Here is a 21,363-nt window from a genome sequence, read left to right as displayed (position 1 = left end):
TAGGTCTCTTTTATATCTTTCCCCTCACACCTTAAACCTATGACTTCTAGTCCTGGACTCTCCGACCCCAGGGAAAAGACTTTGTCTATTTGCCCTATCCATGCCCCTCATAATTTTGTAAACATCTATAAGGTCACCCCTCAGCCTCCGACGCTCCAGGGAAACAGCCCCAGTCTGTTCAGCTTCTCCCTATAGCTCAAATCCTCCAACCCTGGCAAAATGCTTGTAAATCTTTTCTGAACCCTTTCAAGTTTCACAACATCTCTCCGATATGGAGGAGACCAGAATTGCAAGCAGTGTTCTAACAGTGGCCTAACCAATGTCCTGTACAGCAGCAGTATGACCTCCCAACTCCTGTACTCAATACTCTGACCAATAAAGGAAAGCATACCAAACACCTTCTTCACTATCATATCTACCTGTGACTCCACTTTCAAGGAGCTATGAACCTGCACTCCAAGGTTTCTTTGTTCAGCAACAATCCCGAGGAACTTACCATTAAGTGTATAAGTCCTGCTCAGATTTGCTTTCCCAAAATGCAGAACCCCGCATTTATCTGAATTAAACTCCATCTGCCATTTCTTAGCCCATTGGCACATCTGTAATCTGAGGAAATCCTCTTCGCTGTCCACTACACTTCCAATTTTGGTGTCATCTACAAACTTACTAACTATGCTTTTTATGCTCACATCCAAATCATTTATGTAAATGACAAAAACTATGGACCCAGCACCAATCCTTGTGGCACTCCACTGGTCACAGGCCTCCAGTCTGAAAAACAACCCTCCACCACCACCCTCTGTCTTCTACCTTTGAGCCAGTTCTGTATCCAAATGGCTAGTTCTCCCTGTATTCTGTGAGATCTAACCTTGCTAACCAGTCTCCCATGGGGAACCTTTTCGAAGCTTTACTGAAGTCCATTTAGATCACATCTACTACTCTGCCCTCATCAATCCTCTTTGTTACTTCTTCAAAAATCGCAATCAAGTTTTGTGAGCCATGATTCCCTACCCATAAAGCCATGTTGAGTCCTTGAATTTATTTAAGTTTGACTTAGGAATCAAGGCTTATGGGAGGCAGAATAGAAAGTGGAGCTGACACCACGAGATCATCCTTGGAGGAACAATCATGATGGGATGAATAGCGTACACCTGCTTCTAAGGCTTATGTTCTATTGTTTATGAACATACTGCATGACAATTGCTTGGTGTTATTTTGAGGAGTATTTACAGCTAAACAGGATGTTAAGAAAATGTAAAAGATGATCCACATTCATACTTGTCTTAAACTTCCTTCTCAATTCTTCCAAAGTCCTAATCCTGCAATCTTAATCCTACTGCTCAACCATCTATTTATATTCCATTAGCATAAACAATTTGCTGGGAAATTTCAGCACATGTTCACTCACCACCCACTGGAATTTGGGATAAGAAGGGTTTGGGCAAGGGTTAAGTCCTGAAAATACAGCTAATGGCCCAACTCTCAGGAAACCAATTTAAAAGGGGGCTCTCAGCCACGGTTATTGGACCAGTTGCGCCTTTGTTAATCACCAGAGTGCTGCTGTCACCCTTGGTATTGCCTGCAGGGGGAGTGCCTGAGCACCATAAATCCAAAAACCTCAAATTGTCATTTGTGAGATTAAAATAATAAAAGTAGAACAATAGTGGCAATAAGATAGCTGCAAAACTAGTTGCCAAAACTAATTGCCTCAGAGTATCAAAGCCAAATTACATTCACACAAACCATGCTATCGGATTTGGTTAGCTCAGTTGGCTGGATGGCCGGTTTGTAATGCAGAATGATGCCAACAGCGTGGTTTCTTTCAAGGGTTCTCCTTCTGAACCTACACCCCTCCTGAGTTTAAAGATTAAACTTACCACCACTTGTTTCTCTCTGCTAAAAATGTAACTTCATTATATTCTACCAGATCACACCAACTGTGATGCTCATAGATAATATTACGAATATTTCATAGCAATGGCATTGCATCATGTTGTATTTCAGCAATTATTTTGCTTTAGTAGAATTGCCCATTGCAATCCTAAACATACAGCAGCAAATAAAAGGTCTCACAATACTGCACTGAACAGCAGGTGATCCCAAAGAATACTCATGAGGCCAATGGTCTTCTAAATTCTCATACTAAACAGGATGAGAAAACATTCTCAGTGTATGTCAGGCATTTCAAACAGTGAGGCTTTTATATTTTGGGCAGGAAGACGTGGTAGCTCATTCAGCCACAAACTGCAAAAGCTTAAACCCCCTTTCAGTTTCCTTGCCATTAAATGTAACTATTCGCCTCACACTGAAATGTTATTATATGCAAACATTCCAAAGAAACAATATCCCACTTCGGACATTTGCTTTTAATTTTGGAAGAATGTCTCTGACAGATGGACAGATTCGGGGCTTAATGATTAAAACTATAATTTAAATATGATAGATTCATTTGAATATAGATCTTGGAAATCCCACTCAGAACAGTAGAATATTCAACCTTCAAAGTGTTGAATTTTTCCCTGTTCCTGTCTTCTCCGATTCTTTTATGTTTAGACATTAACCTGTTTATTTTCAATTAATTGATGTAACACATGGAAGTAGGCAGAATGAGTGTACTCAAAGCTTGCATGGGACACTAGTAAGTATGCTGTAACTGTTGCAGAGTTTACCACTGCAGCTATTTTTCAGTTCTCTGTACACACTTTAAGATGCCTTTACTGCTTTAAAATATAAATTTGTTCTTTTTCTTCCCAGTCATGAGCATGGACAGTCTATAAATTGCACATGGATCAGAGATTCTGATTAATGGTTATTTATTCCTTTGTGAAGCAGTAACATTTTCAATTTTGACATTTACGCAGAAGACGACCTTCCTCCACTCCCATTCCCTTTTGATTTTGCAGCTAGCACTATGTACCTGCTTACAATATTCCAGCCATTGAAAGCAGGAATCGGACATGAGCACAGAAGAAACTTATGAAGTGATGGAGTGGATGTTTTTTTAAATTTCCAAGATGGGTACAAATGAGGCCAAATGCTGGGAGGATTGCAATGTCATGTAAGCAGCAATTGCGTGGATTGTCACGAAAACAGCAAAAAAAATTGTTGGAACATACGCAAGCACTTTACACATTTAAATAAAAATTCCTCTGAAACCTTCTGTGTGTCTTGTCATCTTTGGTGTTTCTGCAATGCAATTCTTCATATATTAGCCTCAAATTCTGGAGATTTGTGCCTCCAGTTGAGGGGCGTTGATCTATATTTCAGTTTGTTTATGTGAATTATTGAGATTGTGAAACCTCGGAACTGTTTTTGTGCTGCGTGTTCTCTTTCCAAAATCATGAGCACTTATATGTGACAATATTAACCAACCTGCTGTTGGATTTGTTAGAATTGGGTGTTTGACTGACAGTATCATCCCTTTTATTTACTTTGATGTTTTTACAGCATTTGGTTTGGAATTGGATACAATGCCTGCTTGTTTTTGAATTTGAAGGACCTTCAAAAACATTGGGTGATTTTCAGCATTAAGGAAACAGTATTTAACCTAATGTAATATTCCTTATTCCAAATGAACTGGTGAGGAAGATGGTAATCCAAGTTAGGGGATTATAGTTAGGGTGCTGTAAATGAGGAATATTATATTTGACAATGGATTTATAATAATTTTGTAGTATTGCATGACACTCTGCTTTACCAATTGGAACAACACATAAATAATTCTTTATTACTTCAATTTCCAATTCAAAAATTGAAATTGAATGTTATTTTTAGAATGATAACATCTGTAGCCCTAGGCTAGGATTACCATGTACCAATTCACCACTGTCCAATATGTTTCAGCTTTAAAAGGTAGTCTCTAAGGTTTTTTTTCTGATCTGCTTAAACATAAGTGATACAATGATGTGAAATGTCACAACAAGAATCATTGTGACCACTTATATGTGATGGCATTGTGTGGCAGAAGTGGCAAAAAATACGTTGAACTCTTGTCACCAAAACAATGTCAATTATAACTCTAATTTTATTCCCAAGGTCAATAGAGATTTCTTGATGTTAATTGCAAAGGTGAGTATAACAACAAATTTCACCCTGGTTTTCTTGCGTTGCTTAACCATATTCTAATGCAAATTGTCTTTTATGTTTTGTTGATTTATACATTTCATTCCTGAATAATAGTATCTGCTACATAATGTGCACATTTTTCTTCTTCTGAAGTTTACGCCGGGGGTTTGCTCCTTATAGTAACTGTTTTTCACTGTGACAGGGCTGCAGTGTACCACTAGGGCAGCTGCTGACATTGTGCTGCTTGTGGATGGATCTTGGAGTATCGGGCGACTTAATTTCCGACAGATCAGAAATTTCATCTCCAAGCTGGTTCAGGTTTTCGACATTGGTCCCAGAAGAGTACAGTTTGGTGAGTTCTCACAGAGTCCTCCTTGATTCTGTCAATTTGCTATTTCATTTCCTCAAGCAACAAAATAAATTGACATGGCTCACTGCGTTGTTTGAATGTCCTTAGGTCTGGCCCAGTACAGTGGAGACCCAAGGACCGAATGGAACCTTAATCAGCACAGGGACAAGAAGAGCTTACTCGATGCTGTAGCGGGTCTACCTTACAAAGGGGGCAACACCTTGACAGGTAGGCTGTTTTACCCTGTGGATCTGGGTGATCTTTTGGAAACACTGGCCGTTCAGCCTTTTGAGACTGTGTTGTCCTTCAGTGAAATCACAGCCGGTTTGTAGCAGATTGTGACTTGAACCAGTCATGAGTGAAGACTAGCTATCACAGAATCACTGCTTCGACACTCTCTAGTGCATTCACGCCCTTCCTATAATGTGATGCCCAGGATTGTACACAATACTCCAGCTGAGGTGTCCCAAATGTCTTAAACAAGTTGAACATCACCTTCTTGCTCTTCTATTGAAAGCCCTTGGCAATAAAAATGGGTCTTCTGTGTGTTACTCACAGCTCTCTCTACCTACTCTGCTACCTTCAATGATCTGTACACATATACAGAACAACCTCAGTTATCTGAACAAGACGGCGGGGAGTATTTTGTTAAGATAACTGATTGTTCGGATAACAGATTGCTCAGATAACTGATTGTTTGGATTACTGATCTGATCATAAACAAAGGAAGCATTTACAGGACCCTGAGACATGTTTGGAGAATCCGAAATTTAGATAATTGATGTGCCCTCCCCAATTTAGAAGTGAACTCCCTATTTCATTTTACCTTGCCATGTTTTTCTGACCAAAGTACATCTCCTTACACTTCTCTGCATGAACCTCATCTACCACCTCCCCTTCTACACCCCCAACCACGCTATGTCCTTTTTGATTGCCACTCTGTCTTCTTTATAGCTTACAATTCTACCAAGCTCATTTGGTTTCCCATGATCTTTACCTTTTAAAAAATTCACTTGTGGGATGTAGTGTCTCTGTCTGCACCAGCATCTATTGCCCATCCATCGATGCCCTTGAGTAGGTGATGGAAAGCTGCCTTCTTGAATCGCTGCCAGTCCATGGGCAACAATGTCTTCAGGGAGGGAGTTCCACAATTTTGACCCAGCAACACTGAAGGGACAGCGATATACTTTCACCTCAGGATGGTGAATGGAGGGAAACTTACAGGTACTGGTGTTCCCCTGTATCTGCTGCCCTTGTCCTTCTAGATGGCAGTGGTCATGGGTTTGGGAGGTGCTTTCTCAGGGGTTTGTCATGTGTTCAGAATACCTTTGCTGCAATGCAGTACAATAAAGGAGGAGCCATACTGTCCAACCCAGTGCACTTCAAGGTAATATTGGCAGCCTTAGCTTGTAATGACTGATCAGAGTATAGCACAAGTGAGGATGGTGATCTGTCTGTGCAGCCATGAATTCTCCCAATGACTATTGATCATTTTTCTGGACCCATGTTCTAATCTCTCTCACCTCGTAACTCAGAGCAGAGAACATCATTTGCCAAAGCTTTCATCCAATTCCCACTCTCAATCTACTTCTCAAGTAACCCTCCTTCAATGTTTGATGCAAGTTGCCTGTTTTTACCTTATTTTCTCACTGTTATTCTCAGGCATGGCTCTCAACCACATATTGCAAAACAACTTCAATACTGATGCTGGTGCTCGTCCGAACGCACGTAAGATTGGTGTCCTCATCACTGATGGCAAGTCGCAAGATGATGTTGGCATTCCCTCTGATACTTTGCACAACATGGGAGTGGAGCTGTATGCTGTTGGTGAGTTGGCATGGTGTGAAACAGTGTGGGAAACTGGAAAGAAGCGAAGGCAGTCAAGGTATTGAACATAACTTGGGCAGAGCAGCAGATTCTCTAAGCTCAAACAACTAAGGTGATATCACCATTCAAGTCTAACATTCTTTCTTAAAGTATAGCTAACAACTTGGCTTTTTATGATAAGCTGACACTTTTACTGATACCAAAGGTCTTTTTCTATTTTTCAAATAAACTAAGTTTGATTTCTCAAATGTCTATGGTGGGACCCAAGCTTGCATGCTCTGGATTGTTAGATTAGTAATAACCACATTGTTACCATATGTATCAATAATGGTTATTGCTGCAGTATTACTTTTAATAAAGTGACTTTGCAATGGCATTCTTTGAAGAGGTAGTAAAAATCATAGTTTGTTAACTTTAGTGTTTAAGTTAGATATGCAATTCTGCTCTGAACACTGAGCTGTGGTAACTATCTCTGAAGCCATACTGCAGAACAATGGCCTGGGCATTGGATTGCTCGTCTGGTGGCTGTACGACTGTGCCACTTTGTTGAGTATTCACTGTTATCTAGTATGATGTTCTTCCTTAGGTATTAAGAGTGCGGATGAAGCCGAATTGAAGCAGATTGCGACTGACCCAGACAGCATTCATGTGTACACCGTTGCTGATTTTGCTTTACTCAGTGAAATTGTTGATGACCTGAGCACGAATCTCTGTAACAGTGTAATGGGGCCAGGTATGAAATAACGTTTGAGGACTTGATTTTAGCAAACGCTGTGCAGAGAATCAGATTGCAGCAAAAGAAAACACTCAGCCCATTGTTCCTGTACTAGCTCTTGGAAAGAGATTTGTAATTCATCTGACTGCCCCTTTAGGCTTCCAATTCCTTTGGTTTGTAAGTATTTATAATTCCTTGTTGATTCAAGCAGTCAAAATGGACCAATCAATTTTCAATCTGCTGCCTACTGTTGGGTGGTTTTACAATGTCAAGACTGTACTGTGGTTAGGGTTTGGACTAGGATTCTTACCTTGGCTGTAGGTTTATGAGGGACATGGACAGGGTGAATTAAAAAACAACTTGTTCCCCTAAGTTGAAGGGATAATAACAAGGGGGCTTAATTTTAAAGAGAAAGGCTGGAGATTCAAAGGGCAATTGCAGAAAACCACTTTCACCCAGAGGGTGGTGGAGTCTGGAGTGCACTGCCTGGGACAGTAATTGAGGTACGAAGTTCACAGCCTTAATAAAGCACTTGGATAAGCAATTGAACTATTGTAACATTGGAGGCTATGGACTCAGTGCAGGAAAGTGGGACGATTGTAGATTTAGTGGAACTTTGGCAGTACAGACTTGATGGGCCCAACAGAATAGCAAGCAGTTAAATTATGTGTTTTTTTTCACATTTGATGACAATTTACACCATTAAAGTGTTGAGAGGGAACAGGTCATCTTAGGTTACCTGTGTTAAATAGCAGTGTGCTGACTGAATACTTCCATCATGCCTGTGTGAACGTGGAACCGGCAGATTTCTTTGGGAAGCAGGAGACAGATACGGGCAGAGGGGAAGCAGGTATGGAAAGCCTTTGGTTGAAAATTAATCCGGAAAATAACCAGTGTTAGGCCAAAGTGATGTTTACTTCACAAGAGCAAATTAATTACCTTGCTGTCTCTATCAAGTTTAAAATAACAAATTCTGGCTAATGAGGCAAAATAGTCAATGTCAACATTCCTTTGCATTGAGCCATACCCAATAATACAGCCCAAATTCCAATTTTTGGCCTGCCTTCAGTTAGTTGGACTGCAGCCCTGGACTATAAGCTGGGATGTTTTAATTGATCGTGAAATTACGGAGATTACCAATTGTTGAGCCTTCTTAGTTTAGGGCTTAACTCATGGAAATGTTCAGAATGAATATGGATAGATTTCTGATCTTATAGGTGTGGAGCAATTTTGGCTTCTGTGAAAGTGGGAGGGGCATGGAATGAACATTATAGTGGGAAAAATGAAGGGGCAGTGTGCCTGCTGTGCTGTGCAAACTAATTGTGGGCTACGGTGCATGGTTTAAAATAGAGGTGTCCCAATGTGAGAACATTTGTGAATTGGTGTCAGTCATCTCAATAATTGCAAAGGGAGAGCAGCAACATGACAAAGTATAAATGAAATGTACCGGGAGAAGACAATTCAGAAATTTGGGATGAATAATCTTTTTAATACCACTAAATGATCTATCAAGTTAAAAAAATCACACAACGCCAGATTATAGTCCAACAGGTTTATTTGGAAGCACTAGCTTCCGGAGCACTGCTCCGAATTGACAACCACCTGATGAAGGAGCAGCGCTCCTAAAGCTAGTGCTTCCAATTAAACCTGTTGGACTACAACCTGGTGTTGTGTGATTTTTAACTTTATGCATCCCAGTCCAACATTGGCATCTCCGAAAAATGATCTATCAATATCATCCTATTTCTCCAGGTAATTATTGGGAACAAATTGTACAGCTGCAATGCTACCAGTACAGGCACAATAGGCTGAATGGCCTCCTTCTACACCATAATAGTTGTGTACAGCGCTATAAGAAGGGTTGTAGAAAATAATAATACATACATTTCAAGAGAAAATGGTTAAGTGGTAATGTCATCAATATAAATAAACAGGTAATATAATGTACTTATGTAAATCCAGAAGTTTATTTTGAGCAACTCAATGAATTTAAACAATTTAGAGCATGTTTTAGTTGTAGGAAATCTGTCTTTACCTAATTGTAGACCTTGTAATTAAGATTCATTCTCTGGACATGGGTGTTGATGACGAGGCGAGTATTTACTATCCATTTCCTAACCACCCTTGAGGAAATGGTGACGGGCCATTTTCTGAAACCTCTGCAGTTCAGCTGGTGACATTCCTGCCTCGTGCTGTTATAGAGAGGTCTGGGAATTTGATCTATCGACAGTGGAGGAATGAGAATACATGTCCAATTCAGGGGAGCGTGGAACTTGGAGGAGTACTTGGAAATAATCGTGTTTTCTTGCAACTGCTACCCTTGACTTTCCAAGTGACGGAGAGTGCAGAGTTTGGGAGGTGCAGCTGAAGGAACTTTAGCAAGAAGCTCGGGATTGTCCATCAGACAGGTTGGGGACTATGAGAAATGAGTGGGTGCTAAGCTAGCAGGGTGAGTACTAGAGGGATCTACTCATACTGTCTCTTGACATTTGCTGTCAATTCAGGTGACTTGAATCCTCCAACAAACCTGGTTACCTCTGAGGCGACTCATCACAGCTTCCGGGTAACTTGGGATCACTCTGATTCAAACTTCGATCGATACAGGGTGGAATACCAACCAGTGGCTGGAGGGAAACCTGAAGAGGTTAGTGAACTGCTTTCCAAATGTTGTATAAATGTCAATAAAATCAAATTGAGAGAGTTGTTCAGAGGTCAAACATTGGTCTAAGTTTAGTAAATATGTACATTTATTTATTATGCATTTGATTCCCCCTCCTGCTGCAACCTCGCCCAGCCTCCACACCCAGCCCCCACACCAGCATGCTGAGCTGGGCTGTCTAACAGTGGCCTCTGTGTTGTGGGGATGCTGTTACAGAAAAGTCACCTAACTGTATATTCAAAACATATGTGATCTCCTTGAGTTCACAGGGATAAGAGAGAGTTGCTTTAACATTGCTACTCGCGAGTCAGGGCACTTCCAAACTTCAGCTGTGATCGTTGTGGACCCTGCAATGATTAAGTCTGGAGTGGGCTCAAACTGGAGTGGGAATGCAGTGTCAGACAGACACATGCAGCCTCTTTCAGAGCTGAGGCAGAGATTTTCTGGTTGCCCTCGCTCTGTGTGGTTGCAGGAATGAACTTCGTCTTCTTCCCACTCTTTCAATAAAAGCATGAAGCCATTTCTGTCAACTGGCTTCTTAACTAGTGCAGACACAGGGAATTTCATGCTGCCATTTCACTTACCAATAAATATGGATCAGAGTCAAAGATTCAAAACTTCGGATTGTGTTCGGAACCACACATCCAGCCTTCCTCCCGTTGCTTGCATTGCTTTACTGTCCCAGTTCATGGCCATATTTGGATGATGACAATGTGCTCTTTCAGGTGTTAGTAAATGGAAGAACCAAGACCACAGTATTGAGAAACCTGCTGCCTGACACGGAATATGTTGTCAATGTGTACGGACTGCTGGAAGGAGAAGTCAGTGAACCTCTCATGGGAACAGAGACCACACGTGAGCCAGATATTATCTACTTGTTTTTACTTTATTACGAGGTCTATGTAACAAAAAAATGTTTGTCAAACCTTTATGATTGTTTTGTTTGAAATCGCTTGATTGTAATGGCAGAACATCCAAAGAAACTTGGCTTCAAGCTATTTGTAACTGTTGATGTAGTGAAAACATTGCAAGTCTTTCTTGTCTGGCATATTTCCCTAAACAAAGAGATCGGCCACACAATCTCTAGCTCTGTTTTGAGTCAGTATCAGCATGCTCGTCAGTGATGCAGGGAGCAAAACTCGTACAGTTCGTTATGTTCTTCAGTGTACAAGTTAAGGTACATTGCTGGAGCATTGCAGAGGGAGCTCTACTCTGCAACTAACTAGTTATAGAGTCAGAGTGGTCCACAGCATTGAAACAGGCCCTTCAGCGCGACCTGTTCATGCAGCCCAGTTTTCAGAATTAAATAGTTTCATTTGCCTGCATTCGGTCTGTATCCCTCCTTGGAGACATTGAGGTCTGCAGATGCTAGAAAGTCAGAGTTGATAAAGTGTGGAGCTGGAAAAAGCACAGCAGAGGAGCAAGGGAGTTGACATTTCAGGTTGGAACCTTCCATTAGGACTCCCCCGCATTTCCATCCAGATCAATCCCATCCATGGATCTGTTTAAATGCTTCTGAAGTGAAGAAATTGTACTTGTTTTCACCACTACCTCTGGCAGACCATTCTAGACATTCACCACCCTCTGTGCAAAAACATTGCCCCGTGGACCCTTTGTGTCTCACCTCTCTGACCTTAAACTTATGTTGTCTAATTTTGTACTCCCCTACCATAGGGTAGAGCTATTAAACGCCTACCCTATCTTGTGTGCTGCCCCTGACAGGGCAAATCCTTGACTCTGAAACTCACACAGTGGTTCCCCAGCAATGGTTTTCATCCCCTTTCTCTCAGTGCCATTGTGACTTGGAATTTCAAGGCTCCTTTTTGCTTGTCAGAAAATCCATCTCAAGATACCTGAAAGGTGCTGGATGTCAGATAAGAGGATATCACTTTGTGAGTTGACAAATGGCTTTCTTAGCAATTACTTCTTCATGATTTTTAAATTCTTTTTTGACAGTGCCCATTCCTGGTGTGAGAAATCTAACTGTCTACGATATTACCCTGACCACGATGAATGTCAGATGGGAGCCAGCTCGTGGTGCCTCGGGATATATGCTGCTCTACACACCGATGAATACCAGTCAGCCAGCTGTACAGAAAGAGGTATCGGAAAATATGATTTAATTTCCCTGGTTCCTTCAGGCATTACCAATCAAATTCAATCCTGATTATTAGCTCAAACCAGCTTCTGTGTGATCTGTATTTTGCTTGTGTGTGGACTGAGTAGAGAAGACAAAGAAGCAATTTACTATTCATTCTCAGGGCTAGTGTCATTGGCAAAGCCAGTACTTATTGTTCATCTCCCAGTTGTCCCTGAGGAGCTGGTGGTTGTGGTGGAAATTCTTCCTCAACCACAGGGGCATTGCACAGCTAAGAAGACTGCTAGCCCACATCTAGGCAGCTAAAGCCCAACCACATTTATGGGTGGGACTGGAGTCACAAATAAACTCAGCTCAGTTATTTCCCTGGAGACATTGTTAAAAGAGTTGGACTTCTGATGAATATTGACATGTTTTAAATTAAACTTCAATTTGCCAACGACCATACTGGGAGTTCACTACTTTGTGAGGATTACTGATCACGTTCCATAATAATTAGGCTACTGTAATCCTATCCTTGCATAAAACAACTGGAGCTGCATTGCAACATCCCTTTGGCAATTTATTTTATCAGTTTCAAATATAAAACGGCCTGGTCCTGTGAGGCAGCAGTGCTAACCACTGAGCCATCCTGTGTATATCCTCAACATTACATTACATAATTAATAATTGCCACTAGATTCCAATGCCAGATGATTGAGTTGTTGCATTTAAATTTCCACAAACTACTGTGGCACGATTTCAACCCATGACCTAAGGGTCACTAAGTTATAGAGTGGTGATATTACCACCACACCATCATCTCTCAAGTCCACCTTGGCACTTAGGGAGTTGAAATTCAGCTAACAAACCAAACAATTTTGAATACAGCTAGGATCAGTAACACTGACATTACAAAGAATTTAATAGTTAGGTGAAATGGAGGGAAGGCAATTCCCTCTAGTTCACCTGACAAAGGAGCACAGCTCTGAAAGCTTGTGATTTCGTATAAACCACTTGGACTATGACCTGGGGTCAAGTGACTTCTGACTTTGTCTGCCCCAGCCCAATACTGGCCCCTCCATGTCTTGAAATTAATGGATCAATATATTTTTTAAAAATCAGTTTCACAACTGTCCCTTCAGGGTGGAAAATGAGTTGACCTTAAGAGTCCTTTGAAATGGCCAAGTAACCCATTCAGTTAAATTGAAAGAGGTGATTCATTGCCCATTACCTCAAGGAAAAATGGGAATGAGAAATACTGGAACAGCCTGATCCCATGGAGGAGTGAAGAAAGTAAATAAGATCACAAGGAATAGGCGAAGGAGTAGATCATTTAACCCACGGAGCCTGCTCCATCAACCAATAAGATCATGAGTGACCCACTTGCTCCATAACACCTGACTTCTTTGCAGATTAAAAAAATGTCTGTTTACCTCGAACCTGAATATTTCAATGACTCTACCTCCGCAGTTCTGTATGAAAAAAAATTTCAAAACTCATGGAATCTCTGAGAGATCACTTCTTTTCTTCCACTTTAAATGGGGGCCTTTTACTTTGAAACAATACCCCTAAGTTTTAGATTCCCAATGAGAGAAAACATCTCAACATCCACCCTGTCAAGATCCCTTCAAATCTTATAAGTTTCACTGAGATCACCCCTCATTCTGCTGAACTGCAACAAGTCTCGTTCCAATTAGCTCAACCTATTCTTGTAAGAAATAGGTTGCAGGAACTGGTTTCAGTGCAATTAGTGGTGGACAAAGAGAATCAACAGAGGAAGAATATTGTCTGTGCATACATAAGGTCAATGTGTTTGAAAATGTTTTCAGTGAAAAATTCTCAAATGCCCAAAATGCTTGACATTACTCAACTTGTTTCTGAGATCCTTGCCATCTTCGATCCTAATGTCCTGTCTGTTTGGTTCATCTCTCATAACACTGAGGGAAGGGACCTCCTCTCAGTGCAAGACATATGCATTAGACTAATCTGTTCCATGTTCCAAGCTGTTCTCGGACAGCTATGAACACTAGCTGTACTCAATGTGTGTGTTGGATCCCCCAAGTATGTCTTATTAAGACAAATCAACTAATTTGGTCAGCCACTATCTTATTCAGCTTTATCCTAATCAGTTGTTGGAAGGAATTAACCACACCAGCTTGAAATAGCACAAGTTACCAATAGCCTGCCCATATCAGTTTGAATCCTATCAAAAGACACTTGACCCAGACATGACACAAGCTGAATTAAACTGGAAAAACAAGAGTAGGTCTCCTCAACTTCACGGCAACATTCAACCAAGTGTCTAACCAGTGTGTCCTGTTATAATGGAGGGTAATTGTTGATAGTAGGAAGCCCTCTGAGTGTGGGGCAATGGAGACCATGGTAGTGTGATTGGATTGGTAATTCAGTGCTGCATGTTAATACTCTGGGATCAGGGATTCAGATTGCACCATAGCAGCTTAAATTCACTTAATTGATAGACTAAAAGCTAGTCTCAGTAATGGCAGCCAGGAAACTATCATTGATTTGTGGAAAAAAAATCTTGTTCACTCATACCTTTTGGGGAAGGAGGTCTGCTGTCATTACCCATTTGGCCTCCATGTGAGTCCAGATCCACAGCAATGCAAGTCTGAACAAGGCACTGAGATAGTTCAAAGGCTGAGAACAAGTTCAAAGGTTGTGAGGTAAGGGCAAGAAATCCTGGCTTTGCCAGTGATACCCACCTCCCTTGAGAGAGTGAAGGGAAAAATAATTCTGACTTGATGAGATTGCGAAATGTTTGTCATGCAGCCCCAGAGCATCAGTGGTGGAGTTCCTCAGCCAAGTGCCTTTGGGCCTTGCATCCTGATCTGCTTCGCATGAGTTTTCTCTGATTCTGTATTGTTCAGCTCCATTTATAACACTATCCAGAATGAGTCAGCCCATTCCATGCTCGAACTGACACCCTGTTCAGAGGAAGAAAGCATTTATGCTACAATTTCGAACAATGGCCAGCCCAAAGCAGAGAAAGTTGAGCCTACTCCCCTATCACCAATCTCTTGGGTATTCTATTGACCAGAAGGGAGACTTAATCAACCATCTTGGCTATATCCAAGGCAGAGGCTTGAGTTCTGTTCATCTTCCACTGTATATATGCTCAGTCTTTCCCTGGATGAATACAAATCAACAGCCCATGAAAAGAATTGCAGTGTTTTCTCAAGGACAGTTAAGAATGTGCAATAATTGCTGTTACAGCCAATGAAGCTGATATCCCAGGAATGAATATAAAAAGGAATACAACTGCTGATCACTCTTGCTACTACAACTACTAATCTTTGTTGCATTGTTGTTGCAGTATATATGATCAATAGGAGTCACTGTATTAACACACCCATGCTTGCTTACTACTGGGCCACCTTTCCTATGGAGAAGGACAAGGATTGCAATGTTGTTGGCACGTGTCCCCTTGTAGGTCACAAACCACCGACTTGGGTACATCTCATTGCTCCTTTATTGCTATTGGGTCAATGTCCTGGAGATTATTCTGCAAGAACTACAGCAGTTCAAGAACAATGCTAATCAGTATCTGCTAGGGATGCCACTGTCAACACAGAAACACATTATTAGCAATATCCAGGCCTGCATGACCGATCATTAACTTCCAGCCCTGCTTTCTGTGATCTTGATATCCAGCTCAGTGATATGATCCCTTTATCTAGCTCTCTGACCTACCTACTTCCTGCAGCTTGGATGATTTTCCTCAAATCTATTTGAAAGTAAGGTGCATATTCTACCCCTTAAGCATTTTGGGACAGAGACATGTGGTATTGGATTGGAATTTAGTAAATATTATGAAGTTCTGAGAGGAGCTCAGCTCACAGGCCCAGGCAAGATGGCAGGCTGGGGTGTGGGGGTATAGTTGTGATGCACTTTGGGTAGAGGGGTTGAGAGGTCAGTGGGGTGAAGGCAACCTGGTTGGGAGTTGGAAGGCAGCAAAACCTCAGATAGGACATTTGGAAATTTTGTGGGGGATACCCTCTCCCTTTGCCTGGCAACAACCCATGATGGAGGGTTGATGGCACCTCTTCTGTCATTGGTTAAATCCCGTGAACAGTCGAAGCAGTCTTTTTTGGGAACTAATTGCCTGCTGAAGGACTTCAATTGACCCATTGCTGGAGGGGGCACCTGACAGCACACTCACTGTTGATATAATTGTGGCATTTGGTGGGGCCAGGAGGGTGCGAAAAAGGCATGCTTGATTTAACTAGTACCCTCACCCCCATTCTTCAAACCTGTTGAAGTGGGTGCACAAAGTCTAGCCCATTAACATGGGAATATGATGCGCATGGGGAAAAATGGCTGCTAATCTCCGCACATCAAGCTCCCAAACACAGCAATGTGCTGACAGCCAAACAATCTGTTCTTTAATGACCTTGGTTGCTGGATCAATATTACTCACACACATATTCAACTTCATGCAGTAAGTGTCACACAGAAGATCAGTTGGAAAGAAAATCAAGGATTGATGCATGAAATTGTCATCAATTTCATTGTGATTTAAAGTGAGTTTGTAATAATGCTGCTCTTTTTCCTTCATTATCCCCCATAATATTTACAAATGATTGATCTTTTCTCTTGCAGTTGAAAGTTGGCGCTAATAACACTGATGTGAGGCTGGACAATTTATTTCCCAACACTGAGTATACCCTTACAATTCACGCCTTGTACAACGATGTCCCCAGTGATCCATTGAGTGTGCAGGCAACTACCTGTAAGATATTTTAATTACACAGTCTGTAAAGATTTTCACCCAGTTCAGGAGATTGAATCTCTGGTATGCAATATTAACCATGAACCTTTGCATTTCAAATTCGAGTATCTATCTTTTCAATAATGAAGTTTATCCATTTCATTGAGCAAAACAGCATCTTTGTTTAGCAGTTTCACAGTTCAGGCCATGCAGGTGGAAGCAGGAAGATAGACAAGGCGCAGGGAGAAGTGAGCAGGTAAACCTATGGTAGACAGAACTCAGAGTGAAGACCTTGTACCCTTTGGATGAAAGGAAATCCATTTGGAATTGGAACCCATGGATGCACAGTGGAATTTGTTTTCTTGCTGATATGTCATGAAAGATAAGCGTACAGATACTGGAGACATGGAAGGAAGAGACATGAATAGGACCAAAAGGAATAGATGAGAGTATCACACATAATGAGAGAAGTGATGGAAATATTAAGATGAATGATCTTACATTAGTATTTATCTAGGAGATAGAATAGATAGTGCATTGCATCATGTTGTGTTTCAGCAATTATTTTGCTTTAGTAGAATTGCCCATTGCAATCCTAAACATACAGCAGCAAATAAAAGGTCTCACAATTCTGCACTGAACAGCAGGTGATCCCAAAGAATACTCATGAGGCCAATGGTCTTTTAAATTCTCATATAAACAGGATGAGAAAACATTCTCAGTGTATGTCAGGCATTTCAAACAGTGAGGCTTTTATATTTTGGGCAGGAAGAGGTGGTAGCTCATTCAGCCACAAACTGCAAAAGCTTAAAACCCCCTTCAGTTTCCTTGCCATTAAATGTAACTATTCGCCTCACACTGAAATGTTACTATATGCAAACATTCCAAAGAAACAATATCCCACTTCAGACATTTGCTTTTAATTTGTTCTTTATCCCTCATTGCCTTGGTGAACCAATCTTGAACCACTGGAGTCCTCAGGGTACTTATGTCCATCTATGGTGCTATTACAGGGGACCAACAATGAAGGATTAGCAGTGCAGCTCCAAGCAGTTTATATCACCAATATAGTTCCAAACCATGATGGTGTGTGATTTGGAGGAATGGTGTTTCCGTGTGTCTGCTGACTTTATCCTTGTCATGGGTTTGGGAAGGGTTGTCAAAAGAACCCGAGTGAGTTTCTGCAGTGAATCTTGTAGATTGCTGTCCCTGTGCATGGGTGTTGAAGGGAGTGAGTCTTAATACTGGTCGTTCTGCTATAACGCACGTTTCATTAACATGAATTCACTAAAACTTGATTGACGAATTGGGGACACTGTTTCAAAACCGTGAACTTTTAAAACGTGTTGGCTGTAACGTGATTACATCACCAACACTTTAAGCGCTGTTTCTAAAGCGCAATTTTTCTACAATGTGGGGTTGCAAAAGAATGCAACCATTGCGTTATAGAAGAACTATCTTTAGTTGAGGTGCTGATCAAATTGGCGGCTTTGTCCTGGATTGTGTAAACTTTCTTCAGTGTTGTTGGAGCTGCACTCATCCTGACAAGTTGAGAATATCCCACAATATTCTGAGCAATGCTTTCCAAATTGGATGTATGATATATAGGACATCATGTGTCTATCCCTGCAGGGCTCTGAAAGTCATAAAGATGTCAATTTGGCACTGGTCGGAACGTGTTGTGATATAAAGTTCAATATGTTTAGAGATTGTAGAGTAAGATAAAAACCAGAACCTATCCCCAAATGACTTGCCAAACACTGAAAAAATGCAAAGCAAGAGATGAAACACAGCACTTAAGTCTTCACTGTGCTGGGAGAGAGATATTCCTGATTATTATATACAAGAGAATCAAAATTATATTGGCCAGATGTTTGCACATATTAGAGATCTTCTTACTGCCATCAGCTCATGGCAATGTAGATTTGCCTACTGTGACTTTGTATCTGTCTTTTGTCCTAAATCTTGCTAATGTCTTCCCTGATGGAACACTTCTTAAAATCTGCCTCCTTGGCGAAGCTTCTGATCACCTGAGGAGAAATCCTATTCTTTGTTTGTTGTCAATTCAGTTTTTTATACTGTCAATGCTCCATTGAAACATCTTTACTGCATTAAATGTACTATATAAATGTAAGTTATTCGTGTTAGAACATCAGATAACAGTGACAGTATCTTGAAATGTTTTCTTGTATTCTGCTTCCTTTCCTGACTATTCTACTGGGCCATGATCCTGTTATCAGTGCTCATGTCATGTACATTTAAGGTTCCACAGCTTCTGTTTTCTCTCACTGCAGTGGTTGTCCCAGCTCCATCAAACCTACGCTTCACCGACATCGGGGAGAGGCGTTTCCGTGTCCACTGGGATCATGGAGCAAGGGATGTTGCCCTCTACAGACTCTCCTGGGTTCCATCTGGAGGAGGGGAAAGAAAAGAGGTGAGGAGATCAGTGCTTTCTGCTTCTGTTATCATTTTGATTTCCCCTTAAAGAGGTGAATGTGATGCAAATTGCAGATGGGCAGATCTTCAGATGTGTGGAAATGTTACTGCTGTACACCATTGATGTTCCTCAGGTTTTTGTCATCCCTTCCATCATTTGCAGATGAATTTCATACTCTGCTGAATTCCAGCTCAGTGAATCCATCTCAACTGGCTCATATAATAATGACTGGGAATGCCAATGGGACATTTCACTGTGATGGGACTCACAACAGCATTCAATCCTATTTTCAACCCAAAATCCATGTGTGTGAACAGGCGTTTGGATAGGATGGGGAATGGGACAGTTTATAGTAAACCCCAATCCCTGACTATACCAAGTCAGAAGTAACACGGCACCAGATTATAGTCCAACAGGTTTATTTGAAATCAAACGCTTTTGGAGCGCTGCTCCTTCGTTAAGTGAAGTCAGGAGAGCAGCGTTACGAAAGCTTGTGATTTCAAATAAACCTGTTACATTATAACCTGGTGTTGTGTGACTTCTGACTTTGTCCACCCCAGTCCAACACTGGCACCTCTACATCCTTACTGTACCAGGAAGGGACTAGTTTGGTCCTATAGCACAGACTGGATGAACCCGTTGAGGTTTGTGGAGAGTCATCCTTATCCAAAGACTTCTGCAGACCTCCCCCAGAATGAAACTGAAAAAAAACCCTTTATTTTCAAATTATTGGTCTTTCCCCTAGACTTGAAAAGAAATACACATTCAGAAATTTCGAAAGGGAACCCTGATGCACAGTTGTTCACCTTACTTAGTCACAAGCGCTTCAAATGTACACAAAAACACATGACTTTCGAGAGCTACTTCACAATCATGTTGTTTTAAAAGAAAAAGGCGGCACGGTGGCACAGTAGTTAGTACTGTTGCCTCACTGTTGCCAGAGACCAGGGTTCAATTCCCACCTCAGGCGACTCCCTGTGTGGAGTTTGCACATTGTCTGCGTGGGTTTCCTCCAGGTGCTCCGGTTTCCTCCCACAATCCAAAAATGTGTAGGTTAGGTGAATTGGTCATGCTCAATTGCGTGTAGGGGAATGGGTCTGGGTGGGTTGTGCTTTGGTGGGTTGGTGTAGACCTTTGGGCCGAAGGGCCTGTTTCCACGCTGTAAATAATCTAATCTAAAAAAACGTAATCTAATCTAATCATGGTGACAAAAATGCTTGTAATTTAATCATTAAACACTTCAGACACACCGAAAAACCCATATGTCACTAATTTTCAAATTAAACCTAAAAATAAATGATAAATAAAAATAAAGGGGAAGAGTCCTTTCAATCACTTGTAGCAAAGTCCATAAACATATTCTTTACCTTTGCATTCATACTATGGCTACACAAATTGATTTTGACCATTGCGCATTAGTGATGTTGGGCCTAGTTGAATCAACTACATAAGAGTATTTATTCACTGAGCAGATCATTCCAAATTGTTCCTTTCAATTAGATTTTCACCAGAAATATTTCAGATGACACTTGGGCCAGTGGTTGCAGTCAGAGGTTAATAAATTCAGGGTATGATTCCTGTAGTTGCCTGGATGATATCAAATTGAAGCCTCCCATTTCATTAGGAAAATGAGGTTTCAGAAAGAAAATTGGCTCCAGGTTCTGACACCCTATTGACCTTGGTGTTGATGCTTGTTCTGTCTAGATGATTATAAATGGCAAGGACAACAGTCAAATTTTAGATGGCCTGACTCCTGACACCTTATACGATGTCTCGCTTACTGCCATCTACCCAGATGAGATGGAAAGCGAAGATCTCCTTGGCTCCCAGCGCACATGTAAGTCTTTAGCAAAAAAAATCTTTGTCAGGCTTTTCCTTTTTCCCCTATCCCTGCTTCTGCGATTCTAGTTTGGAAACAGGCACTTGATAGTGGTGGTCAGGGAGGGGGAAGAGATCCAACCCCTCAGTAATCTATTCCTCATCGAAGTTTAAAGCCTTTCAACAGCTTAGCTTTACCAGTTTGGGTGGAAGGTTATCGATCTGAAATGTTAACACAGTTTTTCTATCTGTCTCTGAATATAATGAGCCAATATCTCCCATCATCAAATTCATTATCTCCTCCTTGTCGAGAAAATGTTGGCTCCAGTTGTACTGTCTACCTATCTTGGGATTATGAGCTTGGGATAAGAATGGAACCCCCCTGGTCCTCACCTTCCACCCCACCAACCTCCATATACATCACATCATCCTCTGCCACTTTTGCCACCTACAAACAGACCCCACCATAAGGGATATATTTCCCTCCCCATCCCTATCAGCATTCCAGAGAGACCATTCCTTTCTCGACTCCCTTGTCAACCCATTCCCAGCACCTTCCCTTGCCACCGCATGAAGTGCAAAACCTGCACTTACCCACTCAGCTCCACCCAAGGCTGCAAAAAATCCTTCTACACCAATAGAAATTTACCTGTACCTCCACCAATGTCATCTACTGTACCTGTT

The 21,363-nt window shown here is 41.3% G+C and overlaps 1 protein-coding gene across 1 annotated transcript in view; it reads left to right on the top strand.

Moving 5' to 3' along the window:
- Positions 1–21,363, top strand: part of LOC132819328 (collagen alpha-1(XII) chain-like) — a 119,191-nt gene that overhangs the window by 58,362 nt on the left and 39,466 nt on the right. Inside the window, 10 exon segments of the mRNA XM_060830785.1 lie at positions 4,268–4,417; positions 4,523–4,642; positions 6,077–6,241; positions 6,828–6,974; positions 9,461–9,600; positions 10,341–10,470; positions 11,572–11,717; positions 16,316–16,445; positions 18,719–18,858; positions 20,566–20,698. Coding sequence (XP_060686768.1) covers positions 4,268–4,417; positions 4,523–4,642; positions 6,077–6,241; positions 6,828–6,974; positions 9,461–9,600; positions 10,341–10,470; positions 11,572–11,717; positions 16,316–16,445; positions 18,719–18,858; positions 20,566–20,698 — 1,401 coding nt within the window.

This window comes from Hemiscyllium ocellatum, chromosome 10 (genome assembly GCF_020745735.1).
Source record: "Hemiscyllium ocellatum isolate sHemOce1 chromosome 10, sHemOce1.pat.X.cur, whole genome shotgun sequence".
NCBI classification, from domain to species: domain Eukaryota; kingdom Metazoa; phylum Chordata; class Chondrichthyes; order Orectolobiformes; family Hemiscylliidae; genus Hemiscyllium; species Hemiscyllium ocellatum.
This window is presented reverse-complemented; position numbering and strand designations above follow the sequence as displayed.